Source organism: Dermacentor variabilis, unplaced genomic scaffold (assembly GCF_050947875.1).
Source record: "Dermacentor variabilis isolate Ectoservices unplaced genomic scaffold, ASM5094787v1 scaffold_12, whole genome shotgun sequence".
Taxonomy (NCBI): domain Eukaryota; kingdom Metazoa; phylum Arthropoda; class Arachnida; order Ixodida; family Ixodidae; genus Dermacentor; species Dermacentor variabilis.
This window is the reverse complement of record NW_027460280.1, coordinates 7,462,166-7,487,576: the sequence shown is the minus strand read 5'-3', so window position 1 is coordinate 7,487,576 and position 25,411 is coordinate 7,462,166. Positions and strand designations below refer to the sequence as shown.

General features: G+C 46.2%; 1 protein-coding gene and 6 non-coding genes across 8 annotated transcripts in view; all 7 read right to left on the bottom strand.

Annotated features, from left to right (window-relative positions):
• LOC142566308 (uncharacterized) overlaps positions 1-25,411 on the bottom strand; it is a 951,081-nt gene that overhangs the window by 316,297 nt on the left and 609,373 nt on the right. For both annotated transcript variants that reach the window (XM_075677216.1, XM_075677215.1), the window contains 3 exons: positions 8,155-8,265; positions 7,954-8,098; positions 7,812-7,898 (listed from right to left, as the gene is read on the bottom strand). In XM_075677216.1, coding sequence (XP_075533331.1) covers positions 7,812-7,898; positions 7,954-8,098; positions 8,155-8,265 — 343 coding nt within the window. The remainder of the gene's footprint in view (positions 1-7,811; positions 7,899-7,953; positions 8,099-8,154; positions 8,266-25,411) is intronic.
• On the bottom strand, positions 2,120-2,192 carry TRNAS-CGA (transfer RNA serine (anticodon CGA)). Its single transcript has one exon. It is a non-coding gene; the product is annotated as a tRNA-Ser (tRNA).
• TRNAS-CGA (transfer RNA serine (anticodon CGA)) lies at positions 2,596-2,668 on the bottom strand. Its single transcript has one exon. It is a non-coding gene; the product is annotated as a tRNA-Ser (tRNA).
• Positions 3,072-3,144, bottom strand: TRNAS-CGA (transfer RNA serine (anticodon CGA)). The gene has a single exon. It is a non-coding gene; the product is annotated as a tRNA-Ser (tRNA).
• Positions 3,549-3,621, bottom strand: TRNAS-CGA (transfer RNA serine (anticodon CGA)). Its single transcript has one exon. It is a non-coding gene; the product is annotated as a tRNA-Ser (tRNA).
• Positions 4,025-4,097, bottom strand: TRNAS-CGA (transfer RNA serine (anticodon CGA)). The gene has a single exon. It is a non-coding gene; the product is annotated as a tRNA-Ser (tRNA).
• On the bottom strand, positions 4,987-5,059 carry TRNAS-CGA (transfer RNA serine (anticodon CGA)). Its single transcript has one exon. It is a non-coding gene; the product is annotated as a tRNA-Ser (tRNA).

Here is a 25,411-nt window from a genome sequence, read left to right as displayed (position 1 = left end):
CCGGCCGCCTTGTTGCAATGTTCTCTTATTCTTATCAGAGCTTGACACAGCACTATCATCCCTATCTCTTGACGAAAACGTGTGTGTGCTAGGCGATATAAACATTGACACCCTCCGCCCCACTCTGCCACCGGTCGACGACTATATCGATCTATTATCTAAATGGGGATTAGAAGGCATTATACATCAAGCAACGCGTGAAGAATTTCTGTGTGGAAAGTTGGTTAAATCCTGCATTGACCATATTAATGTTCGGTGCTCCAATTATGCGATGCAGGCAGCTGATCATTACTTACTCTGCTGTCGTCTTGTAGAAAATGCCACGCCTTCGAAAGTCAACAGCATGAAACAGGAAATTTGCATTGTTGATCCTAAGCTCGTTGACGAATGCGTCACAAAGCATAACTGGCAGTCCATGTTATATACACTCTCTCCAGCTGATTTATACGACCGTTTTGTTCAGATTCTCCACAATTACAGAAAAATGCACCCGGTTTGTAAAAGTGAGATTACGTCGAGAAGAGAACAAATGGCTGTCGCCCCAAATATTAGCGGCAATTAAGGAAAAAGACCTTATGTGGGCTCAAGCTAAACGGGCTCCAAATTGCCCGGAGCTACTACTGAAATTTAAAACATGTAGAAATCGAGTGAATTCCATGATTCGGCTAGCAAAGCGAAATCATATGCGCCAAAAATTCAAAGAAGCTCGTTCGGACGTGAAAAAGACGTGGTCTCTTGCAAATGAATTAAGAGATAAATTCAAACGTGGTGGTCGCCTGTTACCACTAGAGTCCCATTTTTCTGCAGATGGAGCAACTGTTTCAAATGAATTTAACACATACTTCTCGCAGGATTCTGGTACTGCTAAACCACACCCTGATCACTGTACTTTAAGGAACAGCGTATACAAATCTGCAAACCTTCCTCCTCTATCAGAACTTGATCTCAGATCAATTCTTTTTAACCTAAAAACTGGTAAATCACCGGGCGTTGATGGCATTTCTGTGGACGAGTTACGCAGAAATTTCGACGCTGTTAAGTATGTGCTGTTATCACTGCTGAATCACATTTTAACGAATAGTATTATACCTACACAAATGAAAAAGGCCATAGTCATACCGCTCTTCAAGAGGGGTGCACCAAATAGATACGAAAATTATCGCCCAATTTCAATTCTGCCGTGTATCTCTTAAATATTAGAAAAACACCTGCTGCAAGTCATGTCGACGTACCTCGATGCCAGTAGCATTATTTCAAGTACGCAGTATGCTTTTGTTCCAGGCAGAGGCACACAGCCTCTCCTTGAGGATATTTCAGACATTATTAATTCAGCTTTTGATGCCAACCAGGTCGTATGTGCTCTTTTTCTTGATGTTAGCAAAGCTTTCGAGAGTGTTTGCCATAGTCTTTTGTTATATAAACTTTCCCTGATGGGATTTCGTGGGCCTTTCCTAAAGCTACTCTCTAACTTTTTAAACGAGAAGAAAGGGGGTTAACCGAGGGGCCCGATTTTTATTAGTCATATCATAAGAAGCCAACAAACACTGACACCAAGGACAACACAGGGGAAATTACTTGTGCCTAATCAATGAAATGAAGAAACGATAAATTAATGGAAATTAAAGTGGATGAAAAAACAACTTGCCGCAGGTGGGAACCGAACCCACAACCTTCGCATTTCGCGTGCGATGCTCCACCAATTGAGCTACCGCGGCGCGGTTTCCCCATCCACTTTCTTGGGTTTATGTGTCCTAGTAGAACCCTGGGTGCGTTAGCCAGCGCCACCACTCACAGACCTTGGCGGTGGACGTGGAACGTCCTTCTTGCCGCAGGTGTCACGAGAACGTGATCTTTTTTTTTGGGGGGGGGGGTGAAGGCAACTGGTCAATAAACCCACATATGCTACCTGAAGGCATCGATGTTGCCGGATTCGAGACCCTCGTTATGTAATAAACGAGAAGAAAGGGGGTTAACCGAGGGGCCCGATTTTTATTAGTCATATCGTAAGAAGCCAACAAACACTGACACCAAGGACAACACAGGGGAAGTTACTTGTGCTTAATCAATGAAATGAAGAAACGATAAATTAATGGAAATTAAAGTGGATGAAAAAACAACTTGCCGCAGGTGGGAACCGAACCCACAACCTTCGCATTTCGCGTGCGATGCTCTACCAATTGAGCTACCGCGGCGCGGTTTCCCCATCCACTTTCTTGGGTATTTATGTGTCCTAGTAGAACCCTGGGTGTGTTAGCCAGCGCCACCACTCACAGAGCTTGGCGGTGGACGTGGAACGTCCTTCTTGCCGCAGGTGTCACGAGAACGTGATCTTTTTTTTTTGGGGGGGTGAAGGCAACTGGTCAATAAACCCACATATGCTACCTGAAGGCATCAATGTTGCCGGATTCGAGACCCTCGTTATGTAATAAACGAGAAGAAAGGGGGTTAACCGAGGGGCCCGATTTTTATTAGTCATATCATAAGAAGCCAACAAACACTGACACCAAGGACAACACAGGGGAAGTTACTTGTGCTTAATCAATGAAATGAAGAAACGATAAATTAATGGAAATTAAAGTGGATGAAAAAACAACTTGCCGCAGGTGGGAACCGAACCCACAACCTTCGCATTTCGCGTGCGATGCTCTACCAATTGAGCTACCGCGGCGCGGTTTCCCCATCCACTTTCTTGGGTATTTATGTGTCCTAGTAGAACCCTGGGTGTGTTAGCCAGCGCCACCACTCACAGAGCTTGGCGGTGGACGTGGAACGTCCTTCTTGCCGCAGGTGTCACGAGAACGTGATCTTTTTTTTTGGGGGGGGTGAAGGCAACTGGTCAATAAACCCACATATGCTACCTGAAGGCATCAATGTTGCCGGATTCGAGACCCTCGTTATGTAATAAACGAGAAGAAAGGGGATTAACCGAGGGGCCCGATTTTTATTAGTCATATCATAAGAAGCCAACAAACACTGACACCAAGGACAACACAGGGGAAGTTACTTGTGCTTAATCAATGAAATGAAGAAACGATAAATTAATGGAAATTAAAGTGGATGAAAAAACAACTTGCCGCAGGTGGGAACCGAACCCACAACCTTCGCATTTCGCGTGCGATGCTCTACCAATTGAGCTACCGCGGCGCGGTTTCCCCATCCACTTTCTTGGGTATTTATGTGTCCTAGTAGAACCCTGGGTGTGTTAGCCAGCGCCACCACTCACAGAGCTTGGCGGTGGACGTGGAACGTCCTTCTTGCCGCAGGTGTCACGAGAACGTGATCTTTTTTTTTTGGGGGGGGTGAAGGCAACTGGTCAATAAACCCACATATGCTACCTGAAGGCATCAATGTTGCCGGATTCGAGACCCTCGTTATGTAATAAACGAGAAGAAAGGGGGTTAACCGAGGGGCCCGATTTTTATTAGTCATATCATAAGAAGCCAACAAACACTGACACCAAGGACAACACAGGGGAAGTTACTTGTGCTTAATCAATGAAATGAAGAAACGATAAATTAATGGAAATTAAAGTGGATGAAAAAACAACTTGCCGCAGGTGGGAACCGAACCCACAACCTTCGCATTTCGCGTGCGATGCTCTACCAATTGAGCTACCGCGGCGCGGTTTCCCCATCCACTTTCTTGGGTATTTATGTGTCCTAGTAGAACCCTGGGTGTGTTAGCCAGCGCCACCACTCACAGAGCTTGGCGGTGGACGTGGAACGTCCTTCTTGCCGCAGGTGTCACGAGAACGTGATCTTTTTTTTGGGGGGGGGTGAAGGCAACTGGTCAATAAACCCACATATGCTACCTGAAGGCATCAATGTTGCCGGATTCGAGACCCTCGTTATGTAATAAACGAGAAGAAAGGGGGTTAACCGAGGGGCCCGATTTTTATTAGTCATATCATAAGAAGCCAACAAACACTGACACCAAGGACAACACAGGGGAAGTTACTTGTGCTTAATCAATGAAATGAAGAAACGATAAATTAATGGAAATTAAAGTGGATGAAAAAACAACTTGCCGCAGGTGGGAACCGAACCCACAACCTTCGCATTTCGCGTGCGATGCTCTACCAATTGAGCTACCGCGGCGCGGTTTCCCCATCCACTTTCTTGGGTTTATGTGTCCTAGTAGAACCCTGGGTGCGTTAGCCAGCGCCACCACTCACAGACCTTGGCGGTGGACGTGGAACGTCCTTCTTGCCGCAGGTGTCACGAGAACGTCATCTTTTTTTTTTTTTGGGGGGGGGGGGTGAAGGCAACTGGTCAATAAACCCACATATGCTACCTAAAGGCATCAATGTTGCCGGATTCGAGACCCTCGTTATGTAATAAACGAGAAGAAAGGGGGTTAACCGAGGGGCCCGATTTTTATTAGTCTTATCATAAGAAGCCAACAAACACTGACACCAAGGACAACACAGGGGAAGTTACTTGTGCTTAATCAATGAAATGAAGAAACGATAAATTAATGGAAATTAAAGTGGATGAAAAAACAACTTGCCGCAGGTGGGAACCGACCCCACAACCTTCGCATTTCGCGTGCGATGCTCTACCAATTGAGCTACCGCGGCGCGGTTTCCCCATCCACTTTCTTGGGTTTATGTGTCCTAGTAGAACCCTGGGTGCGTTAGCCAGCGCCACCACTCACAGACCTTGGCGGTGGACGTGGAACGTCCTTCTTGCCGCAGGTGTCACGAGAACGTCATCTTTTTTTTTTTTGGGGGGGGGGGTGAAGGCAACTGGTCAATAAACCCACATATGCTACCTAAAGGCATCAATGTTGCCGGATTCGAGACCCTCGTTATGTAATAAACGAGAAGAAAGGGGGTTAACGGAGGGGCCCGATTTTTATTAGTCATATCATAAGAAGCCAACAAACACTGACACCAAGGACAACACAGGGGAAGTTACTTGTGCTTAATCAATGAAATGAAGAAACGATAAATTAATGGAAATTAAAGTGGATGAAAAAACAACTTGCCGCAGGTGGGAACCGAACCCACAACCTTCGCATTTCGCGTGCGATGCTCTACCAATTGAGCTACCGCGGCGTGGTTTCCACATCCACTTTCTTGGGTTTATGTGTCCTAGTAGAACCCTGGGTGTGTTAGCCAGCGCCACCACTCACAGACCTTGGCGGTGGACGTGGAACGTCCTTCTTGCCGCAGGTGTCACGAGAACGTGATCTTTTTTTTGGGGGGGGGGGGTGAAGGCAACTGGTCAATAAACCCACATATGCTACCTGAAGGCATCAATGTTGCCGGATTCGAGACCCTCGTTATGTAATAAACGAGAAGAAAGGGGGTTAACCGAGGGGCCCGATTTTTATTAGTCATATCATAAGAAGCCAACAAACACTGACACCAAGGACAAAACAGGGGAAATTACTTGTGCTTAATCAATGAAATGAAGAAACGATAAATTAATGGAAATTAAAGTGGATGAACAAACAACTTGCCGCAGGTGGGAACCGAACCCACGACCTTCGCATGTCGCGTTTTTTCATCCACTTTAATTTCCATTAATTTATCGTTTCTTCATTTCATTGATTAAGCACAAGTAATTTCCCCTGTGTTGTCCTTGGTGTCAGTGTTTGTTGGCTTCTTATGATATCTCTAACTTTTTGGAGGATAGAACGCAGTTAGTCTCCATTGGGCAGTACCGGAGTAATACAGCTTCAATAAAAGCCGGAGTACCTTAGGGATCTATATTAAGTCCACTTCTTTTCAATCTATATGTGAATGACCTCGCCGCTGCTACGCCTACTTTTACATTTCAGTACGCAGACGACACCGTTATCTTGTCAAGCTCCCCGTTTTTCAGATACAATCTCTCTTTTACAAGATGCAACGATCAGCGTTATGAGCTGGTTCACTAACAATGTCATTAAAGTAAACGTCTCGAAAACACAACTTATAGGTTTTCATAATCCTTTGAAGAAAGTCAGTTTGAACCTTCCATTACTGGCACACTCTTCATCTTGCTCCCCCTGCTCACCCGTTCCATACGTTTCTACAGTGAAATACCTCGGCGTTTTCCTCGACAGTGACTTCACATAGAATACGCATATATGCTCAAGATTACGTGCAGTTTCAGGTACATTATACAATATCAGATATTACATGCCACTCTCCGTTCGTAAAATGGTTTTGCAAGCTGTGGGTGACGGTGTGCTTCGCTGTGGGTGTACGGTCACTGCGCGATTCGGTGGAAGAATACAGTCAACTCTATCCTTCGATCTATTCTGAAGATTATTGCTTATGATTTAGGTTTAACCACCGGCATCGACCTTTTCAAAGCCTTAAGGTTGCCAGATTTTAACGCCCTTCTAGCGGAAATGGCCATCCTGAGGCATTTCTGTTCGCACAAATAGAAGGTCGAATATGTTCCTGCTCGCTGTCTCCGGCCGAAAGACCGTTTTCGGGTGCCTCGCTGCTCTACCAAGTACGGTCAGCGCACTCATAATTACTTCACCCCTTCCTCTCTCAATAAACTACCAGCAAGTGCCTTTCGCGCGAAATCAAAGTATAAATTAAAACAAATTCTCCGTCGCATTAACCTCTAATCCATTACACGGTTGGTTCTTTCATGTGTATTGAAACCCTACATAACTTCAGGGTGCTGGAGCAAATACATCAATTTATTTGTTTCATTTTACACCTACTGATCTGTGTGAACAGTGCGTGCAAAGAGTACTCTTGTTTTGTTTCAGTGCCCTGCTCCCAGCAGATGTCATATGTCTATTCCTGTCTCTTTTTTGGTTCCTATTTCGATTGTTTTTTGTTGGCTGTTGTCAATAGGATAATTGATGGTTTTTAAGTGCTATACAAACGCCTGATGTATGTTTTCTTGCTCTGTATTAAGAATGCCGGGTTATGTTACTTTTCATCGCAGGATACGTGGTTTGTTTTCATTTTTCGCCTCCTCATTGCTCTTTGTATTTCTCTTCTGTGTCCGTGCCTGTTAACAATGTTTCTGCATATCTTGTGTTATCCGCGATATTACATTGTGTTAAACGCTGTCTGTCGGCTCTGCCCTTCAAGTCCAATGTGGTTTTGGCAGGCCTATTATTTATTAGTGTTGGCGGAATTCCTGCGTCAATAAAGTGTTATTATTATTAAAAAATATGTTTATCTCGTCACTTATTGGTGGTACAGTTAAATTTGTAAATTGTGCGTTGAAGGCATCGCATAAATTATGCTCGCTAAAGACATGGCCGTTAATCTTCAAACGATGTATGCAACTTGAAGAACATGAGCGGCTTAAAACTGCCTGCCTTTCCGTAGCATGAATCCTTAGCATTTCGCTCCACTTTCAGTCATCAATGGGCTACCAGCATACCTCAGGTATCTCAGAGGCGTCGATCCCTTTTAATCTCATTATGAACAAGGCGTGGGCTCGGATAACTTTTTGTTTAACTCGGAAACTCGGATAGTCTTTTATAGTCGGTGTTTATGTTAATTTTTCATCGTCCATCCCGGTGGTATTCATCTTGTTTTCACCTCTGTGAGGTGTCTGTGAGGGTAATAAACAGCTTATCGATTATTCGTGGGCTGAACCACACCGAAATCATAAACGCACGAATATTTGTCGTTAAAACAGTCGCAAAGAATATTAAACTAACGAATATGGGAGAAAATTGGCTTGTGCGTGTCCCGTGTTTGACTCTATAGTGCATGCATGCTGCTGAGTCTCCATTTTTGCTGTGGCGACAAGGCGACAGAACTAATGAACCATAGGAAGGAAACAATGGGTTCCACCTTGATGAGTTGTAACGATGTGGAATGAACGTGTCCTGCTCACCTGAGGCCGGGCGCTTGCGGGTCCAGCAGACGCAAGTACGAGTCGCTGCTGTTGCCGTCGTGATGCAGCTCCACGCGGGACGGCGGCCTGCGGAGATACGTCTGTCAGACGTGGCGCGACAAGTGGCAGGTTGGGAACGTGCCCGAGTCCTAGCGCGGCGCAAGCGGCCGCCGCCACGTGCTTCAACTCGGCTCCGTCGGCGCAGACCTTGCGGAAGCGGCCGCGCCGCCAGGCGCGCAGGTAGCCGTTCGGTGGCGCCCACAGCTCTCCGCGGCTCGACAGGGTCACTGCGGGGCAAGCGCAGCGTGAGCGCCGGCCGAGACAACCGCCCCAACGCACTCACGGCAGTCCCGCTCGTCGGCGCCGTCGGCGCAGTCGAGCCGACCGTCGCACCTCTGCGCGATGTCGATGCACTGGCGCTCGCCGCACTGCAGGTGCGCCGGACCGCAGAGACCTGCGAGCACGCAATTCTCCAGGTCACGTCGGCCGAGTGTTGCCCCCTCAGTCTACGAACCGCTCAAAAAGCTTTAGTCTTCGACCGAGGTCAGAGTTTCTTCGGAAGCACAAGTTAGCTGTTGACTAGCTTGACAGCTTGACTAAGCTAGCAACGTCTAGCGCTGAGTCAAGCAAAAAGCACCGGACGCTCACGCTTTCCATATTGGCGGCATGTCATATGGCATTGCGTAGAGGAATCTGTATTGTACGAAACGTTGCGCGTTCACCATACCTTCCAGCCAACGGCAATCTAGAAGCAAGCAGCAATATAGCAACGCTATAGTGACTGTGAAGAACCAGACAATGCCTACACGATGAGTGTGAAATCTTTTTGTTTGGAAAACTTATGTCCAGACAAGAAAGTTAACGCTCAAAGCACAATAAAAACAGCAAACACAGTCATCGATCATCAAGGTTCGATCCACGGGTCAACTGAATTTGCTAGTTATACATAATTCACAGTACATTCCAGAATAACCGCTAGAACTCGCTCACATTGTGGAATGTAGAACACCATTTGCGGGGCGTGCCATGACCAGGAAATCTGGACATTCCCTTCGCAACTTGACGGTAACGCACAAGTGTAAGTGAATGGCCAAAAATTGAAAAAAAAGTTTGATACTAAAATATAGGTCGAGGATCAAAAAGTTTAAACTGACTACAACGAGAGTGTTGTCCCTTGTTACAACATACGCTTTTACGGCACTTAGAACGTTGGCGGTGTGTTTAAGAAAGCAGTGTTTTGGCCTGAGATGCGCGGGGAAAACACGACAGGAGCAGATAGTTTTGCACCCTCCCGGCAGAGGGCACATTCACTTGAAGAAACCCGCGGTACGGACATTTCCAGGGCGGATAGTGGGTTCTGTCATGGAGCAAGCAGAAGCAAAGCTCGCGGAAAATACCCACGTGCGCAACCTTCTCATAGTAGCAAGTGGGATAAATGACGTCCTAAGCAGAAAAAGGGACAGGACTACCCCAGTGTTTGACGAATGGGGTAGACGACTTGCGCGAGCTGTTCCTTCAAGTACAGATCATGGTGTGCACGGTGCCGGAGGTGCCTGTGCGTGTCAGTACCGCACAAGGAGACGTAGTGGCTACTAATGAGGCTATATGGACATTGAGCCGAGAGAAAGCTTTCGAGGTCGTCGAAGTAAACAGTGAAGCGAAAAGGTGTAGTGGTTTTGAACGCGACGGGATCCACTTCAATTACAGGCTTGGAAAAGAAGTGGGCTGGCGACTTGCTGGTCGCGCTGTTGCTTTCTTATCGGGCCCACGGGCACTCAGAAGGCCAGAGTAGGTAGTAATAAAGACGGTCCCCTACGGGAACCTCAGAATAGCATCGCCGTCAATAACACAAAAGGAGGAAAACAAGAGAGCGCGCCATCCAATAGGCTATATCAACATGCAGGGCGGCAGAATAAAAGAAAAGTGGGCAGAGATTGAGGAGCAGAGAAATGGAGAACAAATAGGGGCGCATGCGGTTACAGAAACACACGTAAGAGACTCAGAACAGGCGCCAGTGATTGAGATTTATGTTTGGAAAGGGTGCAACAGAACTAAGTCCGAAAGAAAAGGAGGTGAAGTCGGAACGCTCATCCATCAGGGAGCCAAATGGAAAAGAGTAAATTCAAAATGTCAAGAGCATCTTTTGATTATCAGGTACAAAGAATGGGAAAAAATACTTGGGCTGGGCGTTACGTATTTGCGGACCGGAAATAACTGCACAGAGAAGAATAAAGGGTTAGTGGAATGCATAAGTACTGATAACAAGGGTTACGGGATTGATGCTAAAATTATCCTATTAGGTGACATGAACGTCCACATACAGGATCTAGGTGGCCATACCGACAACAAAGGGAAGTCAACGCTAGATCTTTGTAAGCAACATAGCCTCGTTCTCGTGAATACAGGGAATAAGTGTGATGGGCAGACCACATGGGAAGTGGGAAACAGGCAAGCAACCATTGGTTACTGTCTGATGAGAGAAGGAATTCATGATAAGTTGAAAGAAATGGTAATTGTCGAGTAAGGGTGTAGCAGAATTGGGGGTGCCCATAGACGCATCATGTTGAAGATGCGATATTAGTTGGGAAAGAGAGCAAGGAGTGCAAAATGGCCAATCTAAATTTGAAGTGTGAACAAATAACAAATGTAGTCACAATAGCCGAGGAAGAACTTTGCAAATGGCCAAGGGTGGGAATATAGTGAGCTTCTCAGTGCAATAACGACAGAAATACAGAAAAAGAAACAACATGTTCGTTGGAAAGGAAAAAGAAATCGAAAAGCTGGTGAAACAGGGAGATACCAGAAGCGATCGCCGAACGGCAGAAAGCATCCCGAGAGCACAGGCAGGCAACGAAGGCGCAGTTATCGTAGGATGAATTGGCCAGTAAATGGGAAATATACCGGGAGAAAAAGTCTATCGTTCAAATACTGGTGCAAGCAAAGGTAAAAGGTGAAGGTTGGTTGTGACAGATACGTGAAAAAAATAAGGCCGAACCTAGAATATTTTGGAAACACTTAAATTATTAGGCAGGAAGTCAACAACAATAGAAAAACTTATCCTAGACGAAGATGGAAATAAACTGGAAGGGGAAGCGGGGATTAAATTACATCCGAAAAATAACAGCCGAATCTTTCCAAGGCAATGACGAGGTTGTATTTGAAGAAAAAAAGAGCATGAAAGAGAACCAGGTGGAAAAGGAGCTGGTGCTGACAAATTTCAAATTGAAGAAAGCCTGACAGAAAATTCCTAAGCGCGCAGCCACAGGGCTAGACGAGGTCCCCGTTAGGCTGATTAATGAACTACGATCAAAAATTAAGGAACCTCTGGTGAAAGCAGTGGGAAAAAACTTTCAAAAATAGAAGAATACCAGACAGTTGGCGGCAAAGTAGAAGGAATTTAATGTATAAAGGTAAGGGGAAAAGATAGAATTCACTCATATAGACCGTTGACCATTACATCGGTAATATACGGCTTAGCAATGCAGCCAATCAAATTAAAGTTGCAAGCATAGGCAGAGAATAATGACATATTGGGAGAACTTTGCAATGGCTTCAGAATAGGTAGGCGTTTGGATAACGTATTTGTTCTTACTCAGTGTATTGAAATATTAACAGTAGAAAGCAGACCGTTATATGTGGACTTTTTAGGTGTAACAGGAGCGTATAACGTAAACCGCAACGTTTTGTGGGATATTCTGGAAGGGGAAGGCTTAGGCGACGATTTTCTGCTGGTTTGCGAGAGATTTACTTTGAAAATACCATTTGCGTTGTATGGGAAGGGATGAGGAGCGAGGAGGAAGTTGACATCAACAAGGGACTGAGGCAGGGGTGCCGTTTATTCCCATTACTGTTTATGATGTACATGGTGAGGATGGAGATGGCCCTAGAAGTAATATCGCGTTTAATCTCTCATACGAACAGGCGGACACAGTAGTAGAGCAGCAGCTACCAGGTTTATATTATGCGGACGACATTGTGTTGCTAGCTAACAAGCAAAGCGATTTGCAACGTCTGGCTAACAGCTGTGGACAGGAATGCGAGAATTTAGGTTTGAAATTGAGCGTTAGAAAATCAGGTGTTATGGTATTGAATGAGAACAGTGAACAGACAGTGGCAATACAGGGCCAGGAAATACCTCGGGTAACACAATGTACATACCTTGGTATATAGATAAACGAAGGCAATAGATGTATGGAAACACAGGAAAAAGCAATAACAGCAAAGGGCAAGCGAAATGGAGCCACAATGAAGCACAGAACCCTATGGGGATACAATAGGTACGAGGTGCTCCAAGGTGTGTGGAAAGGTGTAATGGTTGCAGGACTTACTTTTGGAAATGCGGTTGTTTTCTTTAAATCAGGGGTACAATCACGACTCGATGGGAACCAAAGGTCAGTCAGATGCCTCACATTCGGCGCTCACGGGAGGACTACAAACGAAGCTGTGCAGGGTGATATGGGCTGGACTAGCTTTCAACTGAGGGAAGCTCGCAGTAAAATTTAGTATGAAGAACGACCGAGGAATATGGAAGAAAGTAAATGGGTTGGGAGAGTGTTGAGGTGTGTGTACAGGAAAAACATTGATTCACAGTGGAGGAAAAGAACTAGGAAGCTTACCAGCAAGTATGCGGCCTGTAAGGTGGGCAACACAGCAACAAAGAAAGTCAAGCGGAAAGTCAGAAAGGTTGAAATAATCTCATGGGTGGCGGCAATTGAAAAGAAACCTGCCATGAGTAATTACTTAAGAGGAAAAAAAATGAAATCAGTAAAGAAACAATTTATGATAATTCAAAGGCAAGCTCATTACTTTTCGAAGCGAGATCAGGATGCCTTAGAACACGCACCTACGTATAAGAAGGAAGAAGAAGCATGTGCTTGCTGCGGTAAAGCTAGGGAAACGATGGCGCATGTTTTATTATAATGCGAAGATGTCTGCCCAGTGATCGATTTAGGCACCACTGGACTCCTTGAAGCCTTTGCGTTCATTCTGCAGGGGGAAAGTAAACATGTCCGCAATAGAGATTGGAGATTAGAGATGGAAGTAGGGAAACGGCAAAAAAAACGGAGACGTACAAAAACAATGTTCACAACAGGGAGTCAGAAAATGTGGTTATGGGAATTGATCGTGTTTTTTTTTTCCTTACCTGGGTAAGAAAAATACCCACCAGCCCGTTCCAAAGGGGACGCCCATAACATCCGTCCATTGCAAAGCGTAAAGCTGGTGTCGACAGAGGGAAGGCCACTCGCAGAAGTCAGCACGCGCGAGGCGGCGCCCTCGCAACGAGAATTCTGCGCGCTTGCCACGCCGGCGTGAAGAGCGCAAGGCGGCGAAAGAAGCGCGCCTCCTTGCGCGCGCTCATTTCCGCACGTGAGGACGGACCTTTAGGCTGCCTCCTTTAGAGGCTACCGGGACAGAGAGATAGTTATTAGAGAGTTTTAGAATAGGGGCCCCGATAGTTTGGGGCCCCAAAGAGCTTTGCGGGTGTTAGTGTTGGGGCACGCAGGAGTGACGAGTTTTAAAATAGCGCGTTTGCGGATAGCGTCTTGCGCTGACAGCGCCACTACGGCGTCAAAGAAAAGCTATTAGAAATAATTAAATAAAATATACCAGTTTATGATAGGAGTAGTAATTTTGACTTGCGTGTACTCGCGTTTAATTACAATTTAGAGGTTCTTCTGTAAGCAGCAAACGATTAGTTGCGCTTAGTTTTGAGCAAACCAACTCTACGTCTCTTCACTAGCCAAGCTTAGCCGTGTTAGGGCTACGAGCCATAAAATCCAGAATCGAATTCGCAATCAGCGGCGTCGACTAATGGTTCAATCTTCACAACACACGCCAGGTGAAAGAAAGCGATAACCGCAGTCACTTCTCCTAGCCTGCGAACGTCACGCGTTGCCACGAATCGAACCCAGTTTGGTGCTAGGTTAGAGCTTCGATGGGTGCCGCCATGTTTGTTTACGCAAATCTTTTGGGGCAGCTTTTGAGTCTCCCGCTAAAACAATGAAATAAAACTCTTGCTTGGGCTAGTTGGTTCATGCTTGAATTAGTAAAGGCAAGGCGCAGGAGACTAGGACTCAAGAACACAAACGACAGGACCGGCGCCACTCAAAACTGAGTTTATTTCCGCAACAAGCCTGCCTTATGTAGGTTAATCACGCCCAGTCACACTGGAAACTTTAGAAGTAAAAAAAACAGCAATCTATCGACCACTCAGGAATCATATCTGGCACAAAATATCAAATGAGCAAACAAGAACCACACCTGGAGCAGCACGGGAAGCAATTCATCGAGTATAGTCTTCTCCAAGCCAACGGGGACAAAAAACGAGACATAAAAGGTACCGTCTACGCTTCACTGTCAAACTATCCACAACATAACACACTTCAAACGCCTAAGGCCCAGTCAGTGATAAAACCCGCACAACAATGGGAATAATGACCAACGAATAACACGGAAAAAAACATGAATAAATGCGCCTAAGTACAGCGTCTGTGTTAAAAATAAAATCTAACAAGTGCCGTTCAAGGTTCGGAAGAAAAAAGGACTGGCTGTTCAACTTTTGGGAGAAATCAATTTAGAAAACCTGCACAAGATGGCAAAGGATGAAAAAGGGAGGTTTCTTGAGATCTTCTTCACTGTGAAGACACATAAGCCTGGATGTCTGCTGCACACCATTGTTTCAGAAAGGGGAACATGGCAACGTCTTGTAAGCCGATACCTTCAGGCACATCTAGGAAACGTGGTGAGCGACGACCCTTTCCTGGTGCGTAGTTCTCTGGAAGTGCTGGAGGATCTGGACACGTTGCCGCCTCATGAATACAACGCGTTCTCCATTAACATTGAAGATCTCTTCTATTCGGTCCCTCACCCAGGTCTCTTAGCGGCGGTCAGGGTCAAGATGCAATAGACTGGTGCAGTCCGCTTCCAGAATGCTGCAAGTGTAAGCGCGGACAATTTGATTTCCTTATTAGAGTTCTACCTGAACTAAACCGCCATTCTGCTTGTAGGAAAGTTTTATGTGCAGAAGAAAGGGATATGCATCGGTTCTTCTGTAGCTCCTGTCCTTTGCGATATCTTCCTATCTGTTCTAGGAGCTGAGATCTGTAATAATCTTCGTGATCCTCACGTAGTGCCCATTTACAGATATGTTGATAATTTCTTCGTCATTTTGAAGGACGTCCCTGAGCACGAATTAGATTCTACCGTTGAGAGAACCATGACTATCTTCTCGAACCACAGTCAGGGTCTCAGGTTTTCCAAGGAAGTTCCGAACAGTGGTCAACTCCATTTTTTGGATATCAGGCTAGTGTTTCCAAAGGAAGGATGCACAATCCGCGTTCTTTGAAAGGCCTGCTACCATTCGAGAGCGCCCATTCCAAGATTGTAAAGCGTGCAATTGCTATCAATTATCTGCAAACTGCTTTAACTAAGTCTTGTATCCATTTGGTGTCAAGTAGCTTTAGCGCTCAAGTGCAACGACTGCCACAGGCAGGCTTCCCACCATGTCTGATTTCAGCTGTCTGCGAAACAATGCTTCAAAAACTCAAGCACCCGCCTCTTATCAGGGAGTCAGTTTGACGCAGTCCTGTTGCGGTAATTCCTACCTTCATAAGGTATCGCACAACATTAAGAAAATTGCGAGCAGGCATAATGTTCAGGTTGTCTTCTCGGCGCCTTGCAAGTTGTCTAAGCTTTGTGCCATGAACCAAGAGAAACGCCCGGCTTGTTCGATTCAACATCAGAAGTTCACTGAATGCAGGACACTTGTCGTCTACGAAATCCCTCTAAGCTGTGGTCGCAGCTATATCGGACAAACAGGTCGATGTTTCAATGAGCGTGCAATGGAACATTGTCGTAATCTGCGCAACAATGAAGGGAGTTTCCTTGCACAGCATTGCAGAGACGACACTAATTGCCGCCCTCAGTTTGACAAAACTAATTTTTTGAAGTTTGGATAAGACAGGTTCGAGCGGGAAATTGTGGAAGCCTATTTCATCAAGAAAGAGGGAAACACATGCGTCAGCAGGCCGTCGATTGGCCTAGTAACAAGGAGACTACTTTTTTACAAGGTTTCGTTTAAACCTCATGTTAGAGTGATTTCATTTGGTTTTCCGTCTGTCTTGCTTTTATTTAACTAGTTTTAATTTGTTGACGATTTTCTAGTGGCTCTTAAGCTTTTGTTGCGTTCTTTTTTTTTTGACGCACACTGTTCTTTAGACATTTATTGTTCAACTGTTCTGTCCATTTCATTGTGTGTCACGTGGTTCATTTTTCGCGCGGTCACATGTTTTATCAATTTTTTAGGTGAGTGACTATTAGAGATTTTAGTTTTGACGCAGACGCTGTACTCAGACGCCTTTATTCATGTTGTTTCCGTGTTATTCGTTGGCCATTATTCCCATAGTCGTGCGGGTTTTATCACTGACTGGGCCTTAGGCGTTTGAAGTGTGTTATGTTGAGGATAGTTTGACAGTGAAGCGTAGACGGTACCTTTTATGTCTCGTTTTTTGTCCCCGTTGGCTTGGAAAAGACTATACTCGATGAATTGCTTCCCGTGCTGCTCCACATGTGGTTCTTGTTTGCTCATTTGATATTTTGTGCTAGATATGACTCCTGAGTGGTCGATAGATTGCTATTTTTTACTTCTAACCTTTCGCGTGTAACTAGGCGTCATTAACTTACATAAGGCAGGCTTGTTGCGGAAATAAACTCAGTTGTGAGTGGCGCCGGTCCTGTCGTTTGTGTTCTTCTTCTTGAGTCCTGGTCTTCTGCGCCTTGTCTTTACCAATTAAATCAGTGAAATAGCGTGCACAACGCAAAACCCAAACGCAATTCGCGTCTCGCGCATGCGTAGTGACTTCAACGCTATTTCATTGCGGCCCCACAACGTTTGGAGCCCCTATTCCAAAGCTCACTACTATGCGTGTGCACGCCTTGAGCGCGCGTGTATGTGTGCGCGTGCGTGTGCCTCCGTATTTGTGTTTGCATGCGCGCGAGTGCGTGTAATCGTATGTGAGCATTCGCAGCGTATGCGCATGCGCACATTTGCGTGTACGCGCGTGTTAGTGCATGTGTGCGTGCTTGCCGTACATGCGCGGGCGCGTGCGAACGTGCACGTGTGCGAACGTCTGCTCGTTTTTCAGCAAGCACGCGTGCGAACAAATGCGTGTGCGCGCATGGATGTCTGTGCGTGCATATCATGCATGCGTGTGTGTGCGCGACGGAGAAAGTGCGCGAGGGAGAGACATAGTTTGTGTTTGTGGACGATGGAGAGAGCGTGTATGCGTGCGAGGGAGCCAGACAGAGTATGTGCGTGGTGCGAGGAAGAGTGTGTGTGTATCTGTGTGTGAGCGTGGGTGCGAGGTATAGAGAGAGCGTATGTATGCGCGCGCGCGCGTATCTGCGTGTGCTTATTGTGAGTATGAGGGTGTGTTTGTGTGCATTTCTTTCCCTACACCTACTCTCGGAGACAAATTGTTCATAGAGGCTTTCTAAATCCATAATAAATCCATGAGGCGTCAAGAAATGACCCTACACTTAAAGTGTATTATCTCTTTCTGAAAACCCACGCTCCTGAAGGTGACGACCGCGGCCTCGGCTCTCGTCCCGATGGCGCCGTCCGCCGAGCCGTTCGCCTTCCTTCCCCTCGGAGACAGCGCCGTGTTTCCAGCGACGCGGTCACTCTACACCATCGCTTCTGCGACCAAGCAAGTTTTCGGCGGCACACGTTCGCTGCTATATTGACAGTAACGTTTGAAACTGCTTGCCTTCGAAACAACAACAAAAATCGAAAGTCTACTGGCTGCAAAGAACACGCTCACGGAGCTATGCCGTCGATGACAAGGCTGGGTGCGGTCACGTCAGCCTTACAACGCTTTTCTGCGCCAGTTTTGCTTTCAAGGAGCTCATTCGCAATGTATTTGTTCGCGTGGCTCTTAGATAAGTATGTTTGATAAAAAGTTCTTCGCTCAGCTACATAATCTCGAGGACTGGCTCCAAACTACTCATTTTCGTTAACCACCTAACATCAATTAGTGAAAAGTGAATTAACGTAGCTTCACTAACTACGCAAACAACTGCTCGATTTACTCCTTATATGGAGGTTATCAATTTGAACACTCGAATAATAATATGATTTCACCAAGATTTATATGGGTTTGATATATATATATATATATATTTGGTGCAGTTACAAACAACCGGCATCTTGATGGTGCTGTAGGCTTCTTACAGAGCAGGTGTGAGAGCTTGGAGTCTTCATGAGCTTAAACGCATGTGCGCAACTCTGCACTTCTGCCTTTACAATGGACTCTCCTACATCATAAAAGAAGCACCTCAGCGTTGCGGTTCATCACACAAGGTATGCAGGAAAACTGTGCACGCTCCCGATTAGATTTCTGAGCGTTATCAGGCTCGGTTCCCTGGCGTTATCAGGAATGAAAAGAGCTGCCTGGGGAAAAGTATAGGATATATTTTCAGTACTTTGTAACAGATGGAGCAGCGCGGACACGTGCGTTAGAGTGAAAAGTGCCAAAGTATTGTGATGGGTGCTTTGCAGCATGTATTTTGAATGTCTAATGTTAAGACGTAAAGGAGAATATACAGGGATATTGGGGCAGTACAGACATACGTACAGTCGAGTTAAATATGGGCTCTGACGTGGCACCCATGGTGGAAGCGACCACACAGCTACATTGGCACAAGAAATATCGGTTTATTATTTACCAGTAATGGGAACAGTGCTCAGCTCTTCAATTTTTGGCATGTCGGTACCACAGCTAGCGCAGTCTTGGGGGCCCTTTAGACTATGTTTCAGCTAATATTTAAGGCGACTGTACTATATTTATTTTAACTTTTTCTCGTGACCTTCATTCAGCGTCTAACCACTGTTACAATGTTATCGTTTGGCGCAAGGCGCTCCTGCATGTATAAGAAATTTGCAGGATATTGTCGCATATTTTATACCGAAAGAGCGTTATCTAATCAGAATACTTGGTTCGTTCCCGATGAAACGCGAGCGCCAGCGATTGTGCTTGAATGTACACCCGACCACAAATTATTACGGACAACGAAATCCGAGAAAAAGCTGAATATATCCGCTAGTTCATAATGCTGCCTGGTATTTGCGTTTCGGGCCCCGACTAGAATGTGCGCACGACATTCCCGTATACAGTTTTACTGGCTACTGCTACAGGCTGCTCGGAAATTCAAAGTGTTCCGAGATTTCGTGGTCCGCCAACTTTTGTGGCCTGGAGTACGATGATTTATGTTTTACTAATCCGCACCTTGACCTGCAGATCACGAGGAGGGGGGGGGGGAGGGCGGAAGGGGCATTATGTGTGCACCTAATAGACATGTCTAATGCGGTATGCGTCAGAAGGGCCCCCTGAGCGAATCAGCAGCAGGCGAAGTGGACATGTTCACTGTACTCGCGGACAGCTTTCTGTGGCTAAGAAGTGGTATCCTCGGAAAAGGGCACTTGTGTGATAACGTCGAGCACGACCTATCCCAGACTGCTGGGTGCTTTCCTCCGGGATAGCTGGACACCTAATCGACATACGCGCCCGGTGGTTGGATCTCGGTCCCATCAGCAAATCGCGCCGACTTCGATCGCGTAGCCAGAATGGCCGCGCGCACTCAAGTCAGGGGCCGAGTTTGGACAGCGTTGTCACGTGCGTTTGGCCCGACGGCTTTCGGCGCAGCCCTTCGCCGACATTGCAGTGCAGCAGAACGGCTCGGGTGCGCGTAGATTGCGACGCGGCACGTTGGACGCATTTAACGTTGACGTGCTTCCGTGAAACGTTTGCTGCAACGGTTAGAGATGAGCTCAAGGTTCTTCTGGGAGTATAATGCAGCAAGCCAAAGTGAAACACAATCATCTTTTTGGTTGAAGCTACTGTATCCTGACCTGCAGCCAGAAACGAAGCATGTACTTATAATCTTCGCCTGTATCAACTACCACTTCTCACCACTTGATTTTGTTGTTTGGGACGCCCAAAAGCGTATCGTAGTACGCGGTACGCATGTAATCTCATGTGGATCCCGCAAGGTGTGGGAATTGGTTTAACCCTCGCTCGATGTTCACGCTGATTTGACGATGGAAATGACATGCCCGGTGACACCCACATATATTTCATTGTGCACGCAAGATTGCGCGCACAAAGCCGTGACTTAATTACTAGTTAAAATTAAACTCTGGAGTTGTGCGTGCCAAACCACGATCGGATTATGAGGCACGGCTCCGGATCGATCACCGTCTTTGACCCCGTGCATGGTGCACGAGCCCGTTGACCACGCCGAGGCCGGGATCCTCGCTGTGCGGCTGAGCAGCACCACACACACACCACTCCGGTGGGTACTGCCAAAGGTGCAAACCGAAAGAAACAGGGACAGTGGGAAAGTATACTGACATACTTGGCTTATGTACGGGCTCCGACGCTGTGACCGCGTAGGGCCCCGACACGGCAAGGCTACATTGAGAGACGAAATGTTGCTTCATTAAGTGCCAGTAATCCGAGCTGTGTTCAGCTCTGCAATTTTTTGGTATCTCGGCACCGCAGTGCACTAATATTTAAGGCGACTGCGCTACATTTATCTTCAGTGTTTTCGCGGTGACGCTTCATAAAGTACTCTTGCAAAGTCATTGCTTGGCGCTACACGCGCATACATGTATACGAAATTTAAAAGAATGGTGTCGCAGATTTTATTGCGAAAGAGTAGGGGTGTGCGAAGCGTGATTTTTGAGACCGAATTTAATACGAATCGAATACTTTTCTAATAGTTTTCGAATTATGAGTAGCCGTTATCACATTTATTTTAAAACTATGTTGACATTCCAGTATTCTTAGAGTTAGCAAGTTTCGATAATTAGAACGTATACGTTATGAAGCGTTGTTTATTAAAAGCACAAATGGAGCATTAAGAGCAAACCAGTAGTTTCTTCGCATGTACATGGCTCTTCAGACAGTGCGAATTATCACTGTACAGGCTGCAAAGTACGGTTACTTAACAGGCATAGCCTGCCTTATTACGCCAGCTTTAATGTAATATGTGTATACTATGCCCGCGGGGGTGAAAATTTACAATACTTTTGCTGCAATTTTATGTTTACTTGCGCGCAGTTCACGTTTAAAGATATTTGAAAAGTATTAGAAAAATATTGGCACTTTCGTATAGCGAATGAATTCTGGGGTTTTACGTGCAAAAATCACGATTTGATTCCAGGCGCGTGGGCTAATCCACGTGGGCCCTCCAGATTAATGTTGTCCACCGGGGGATCTTTGACCCTCAATGCAACGGGCGTTCTTGCATTTTGGCCAGATCGAAATGCGGTCGTGGCTGCCGGGTTTTGATCCTGTGGCCTCATGCTAAGCGAAATAAACTATTTCGTTAAACGTGTAAACTAAAGAAAAGTCCCATTTCCAAGTTTTCACCCACTGAAAATGAAGCACGTCTATACTGTCACGTTGTAGTGATGTGAAAAACAAGGTAGTTTCGACAGAACGAGTCACGGATCCAACTCGCTGCTGGGCGAGCTCCCTCGGGGCGCGACGACGTCTGCACGCGAAGTCGCCGGCGGAGCGACTTCCGCCCATCGCACCGCCGCTCACAACGAGCGCGACGGTGCGCGCGCAGTCTGCTAGTTCAATCGGTCGCAACATTCTGGAAACTTCAAATACATGCAAGCGCGTCTTAAGCCAAGTGATAACTGTGTGACGGTCGCATGGAGTTTCTAAATAAATACCCTAGGGGGAATGTGGTGCTGGTGTCTACGGGGGCTAGCGTTTCCTCAACCTACACGGGAATGATGGCAAGTACAGACTTGAGATTGACTTCGATCTTTAGACTAGCGGCGTTTGCTTGCGGCGCAGTAAACGAAGCTGCACTCAAATGTTATCGCATAAAATCTAATTTTATTTCTGCCGTATCTTATATAATGCACAACACATTACATAAGCTTTGTATGGCATTGAGATTGAAGCCCGGTTTGCCGTCAGAGCACACAGGGTATGCATTTTTCTGCGATTCTTGTCCCGATTAAGCGCAAGAGAATAATTATTTATTGATGTTTACAACAGCAATAACAACGGTGCATGTGCTTACATACAGATACTCATCAAGTATTTATGTAAATAAAAAATTTGTATTGTGAGAAAGCGTTGCGCCTTTGATAGAAATGCTACAAGTGTCGTCTGCTACGACGCCTGCTCGCCGCGAGCGCTACATTTTTCTCGCAGACGACAGGCACTTTCGAAAGGCTGCCTCGGCTGTCACGACTGCTGAACGTCTTCAAGTACTTTTAAACACATCTGCTGCAGTGATAGCTAGCACGATTGTGGCCTCCTGTGAGAATGCTTCATTATATTGTCATGTGGTGGTGACGTTAAGAACACAGTAGCAATACTGTGAAAGACAAATCTAACTTTTATTGGGCGAACCTGTGCCCACAAAAGCAGGCTACAGTTATAGCACAACGATAGCGGCGAACACGGTCGGCGATCGTCGAAAATCTGATCAGCGGGTCAAGCGCGTCGGTTTTTATACAGTAGTCGTCGAATGTTCCACACTAATAGTTGGGATCCGCGTGCCTTCCACAAAGTTCTATACCATTCGCGTCAGGAAATCAGATAACATAAGGTTCGGCGACGACAGACAGCGAACTGTCCAGAAACTTGGGATACATGCAGGCGCGTCCCGCGCTGTGCGATAGCATTTGTTAAACGGTGAAACATGGTCACCCGGGAAATTTCAACATGTACACGTGTCAATATCTTATATTGACGTACCGCTTCTGAAGCGTCCGCCAGCAGCTGTTATGGCGCGGCTTTGCACTTACCCAGTTTGCGACAGCAGACTACAGCCAGGAAGCAGCAACGTTTCCTACCATAAGCAAGTTTTTGTTCTCAAAGTCTTAAACACACACTTCTATGAGCACATAAACCAGCTATGCGCAATGCAGCCCTCAATAAAATTTGATTGTCAAGTCACTGGAAGTACAACTGTCTATGTCTTGTACCAGCAGTGCCTTCCTTTTGCTCTTCTTGAGCTTCATAAAGCACGTAACGTTACAACGCCAACCTAACACACTTAACAAACCAAAGGTCGGAACGGTCAAAACACGTTCTTTGAAGGTTTACGATGACGTCGCTTTCTCGCCAGTGCTTCGACGCCACACCGCGACACAAACATCGGCCCAGCCACTTCGAGCAACAAAGGCGCCTTGTGTTGCACCGTCCCACTGCGGCTTATAGCAATTGCGCTTGGAGCGAAACAAAAACTGCCAAAAAACGCCTGTAGACTATCAACAAGATACCAATCTGTAGCCTGTACTTCCTATCAATCCCATGATGGTTGAACGATCGCAGCGCCAGATTTCCCTCTAGGTATAGTTAGGTGAAACTCTCCCATAAAAGATAGCAAAAAATGGCAGGCAACCCTAATCTTTGACGTAGGTGTCTCTTAGTGGCACTTGCCCCTCGGCATTGGTGTTATTTAGGTTAACTTTGGGCGAAACCAGCGCACGAACCGAAGTGCGAGGGAACTATTTTCCAATAATTAGCCGGTAAACTATCATTCCACCTTCTTGTGTGTGACATCACTAGTGACATCATTACTTCCACTTTTTTTGGGTTTCCAGGAATTTCGCTCAAGTCATGCTCATGTGGCGGGTCTCTAAAGAGTCTATGATTCTGTGCTTCGATGAGCAATAATCAGTAATTTCTAATTAATTCTGATTATTTCAGACACTTCAGTAACTCAACACGTAGCTAAACTTATGCTCTGCTATATCTGTAGTGAAACCCATAAATTTTGTACTGAGTTATTTTTTTCTATTTTTTCTGATTTATTTTGAATGTACTCTGCGGCCGTCTCAGGAGGTGAACCGGAAGTGCAGCGCAAGTAACAAGATTGTTACTCGATGCTCATGCCGCTAAAAAGAAGAGAGAAGGCCTTAAATATTAGCTGAAACATGGTGGGCGTAGTAGAAAGGCCCCCAAGACTGCACAGCGGCGCCGACATACCAAAACTTCAAAAGCTGAACACTTTGCCATTACTGGTATTTATCAAACCAGTATTTCGTGTGTCAATGTAGCCGTTCAGTCTAGGGGCCGCTTCCACCACGCGTACTGTGTCGTAGCTCAAATTTCATGCAACTGTACACTCTTAGGCAAAGGTACACCCTTTGTGGTGTATCTCTGCCACACAACGATAATCATCTGCCTTGCTTGAGTTTCCTTTCTTGAAGACGCCGCGCGCGCTGCTTTCCTGTCTAGAATGCTATGTTATGCGATAACGCGCATGCCGTTCGTTACTGGGAAGTGCCAGGCTCGCCGCGTTAAAGAAAGGAAATGCGGGCAAGACAGATGACGATTATCGTTGTGTGGCAAAAGGGTGTAATTTTGCTTAAGAGTGTACGCTCTAAAAACAGTTGCACCCTTTGGGGTGTATATTAGCCAGGGAACGATAATCGTCATCTGTCTTGCCCGCATTTCCTTTCTTTAACGCTGCGAGCCCGGTACTTCCAAGTCACGAACGGCATGCGCGTTATCAGCATGACAGAGCGCTCTCAACAGGAGAGTAACGAGCGCGGCGTTTTCAAGAAAGTGCTGCTCAGCACTCTTCTTTTTGGTGAGCGAGTCCCCAAAACACGCCTTTAGCTCGTCAACAAAAAGTTCCTGCATCGTACACACTAAAAGCAGTTGCACCCTTTGGGGCGTATACTTGCCACACAGCGAAAATCGTCATCTGCCTTGCTTGCGTTTCCTTTCTACATCATACAATGTATGATGATGTACGCGAAAAAAAGTTGTATATATGTATGGGTCCCATGCTCGAAATAAAGATTGTTGGAAGTTAGCGCCTGTGTTTGTGACGTCTTCCTTTCGTCTTTGTCTTGTCACGCGGTATAAGCCTCACGATGTCTAACCAACAAGCTCAAATCACTGCATTACGCCACACAGCTGCTTTAAGTCACCACAACCCCGCCCCCCCCCCCCCAAAAAAAAAAACAATTATGGGATTTTACGAGCCCAAACCACTTTATGATTATGAAGCGCGCCGTGGGGGACTCCGAAAATTTGGACCACCTGGGTTTCTTCAATGTGCACCTAAATCTAAGTACCACGGGTGTTTTCGCATTTCGCCCCCATCTAAATGCGGCCGCCGTGGCGGGGATTCGATCCCGCGACCTCGTGCTCAGCAGCCCAACACCACAGCCAATTGAACAACCACGGCGGGTTACAAACCACCTGTGAAGTTAAAAAACTCCATGCTGAATGCCACAAACCTAGTGCCCTTGAACCATTCCTCGTCGCCAGCGGAAGGATAATAAAACCACTACAAAGGCGCGCGCGGAAGACACGCAGAGGCATTGCACGCATGCACGCACTTTCGCGCTTTTGTGTCCGCATCGCAGTGAACGATCAAGAGGAATTCGAAACACTCACCTTCGATGTGGCTGAGGCGATCATGGTGATTTTCTAGGCAACAAGGAGCCCATAAAAAGCGACTAACACGCAGGAATATTCCAAACAAGTAACAGCGAGGCACAGAAAACGCATGAAGCTATCAGACAGCAAACCGTGCGCACCAACTCCAAG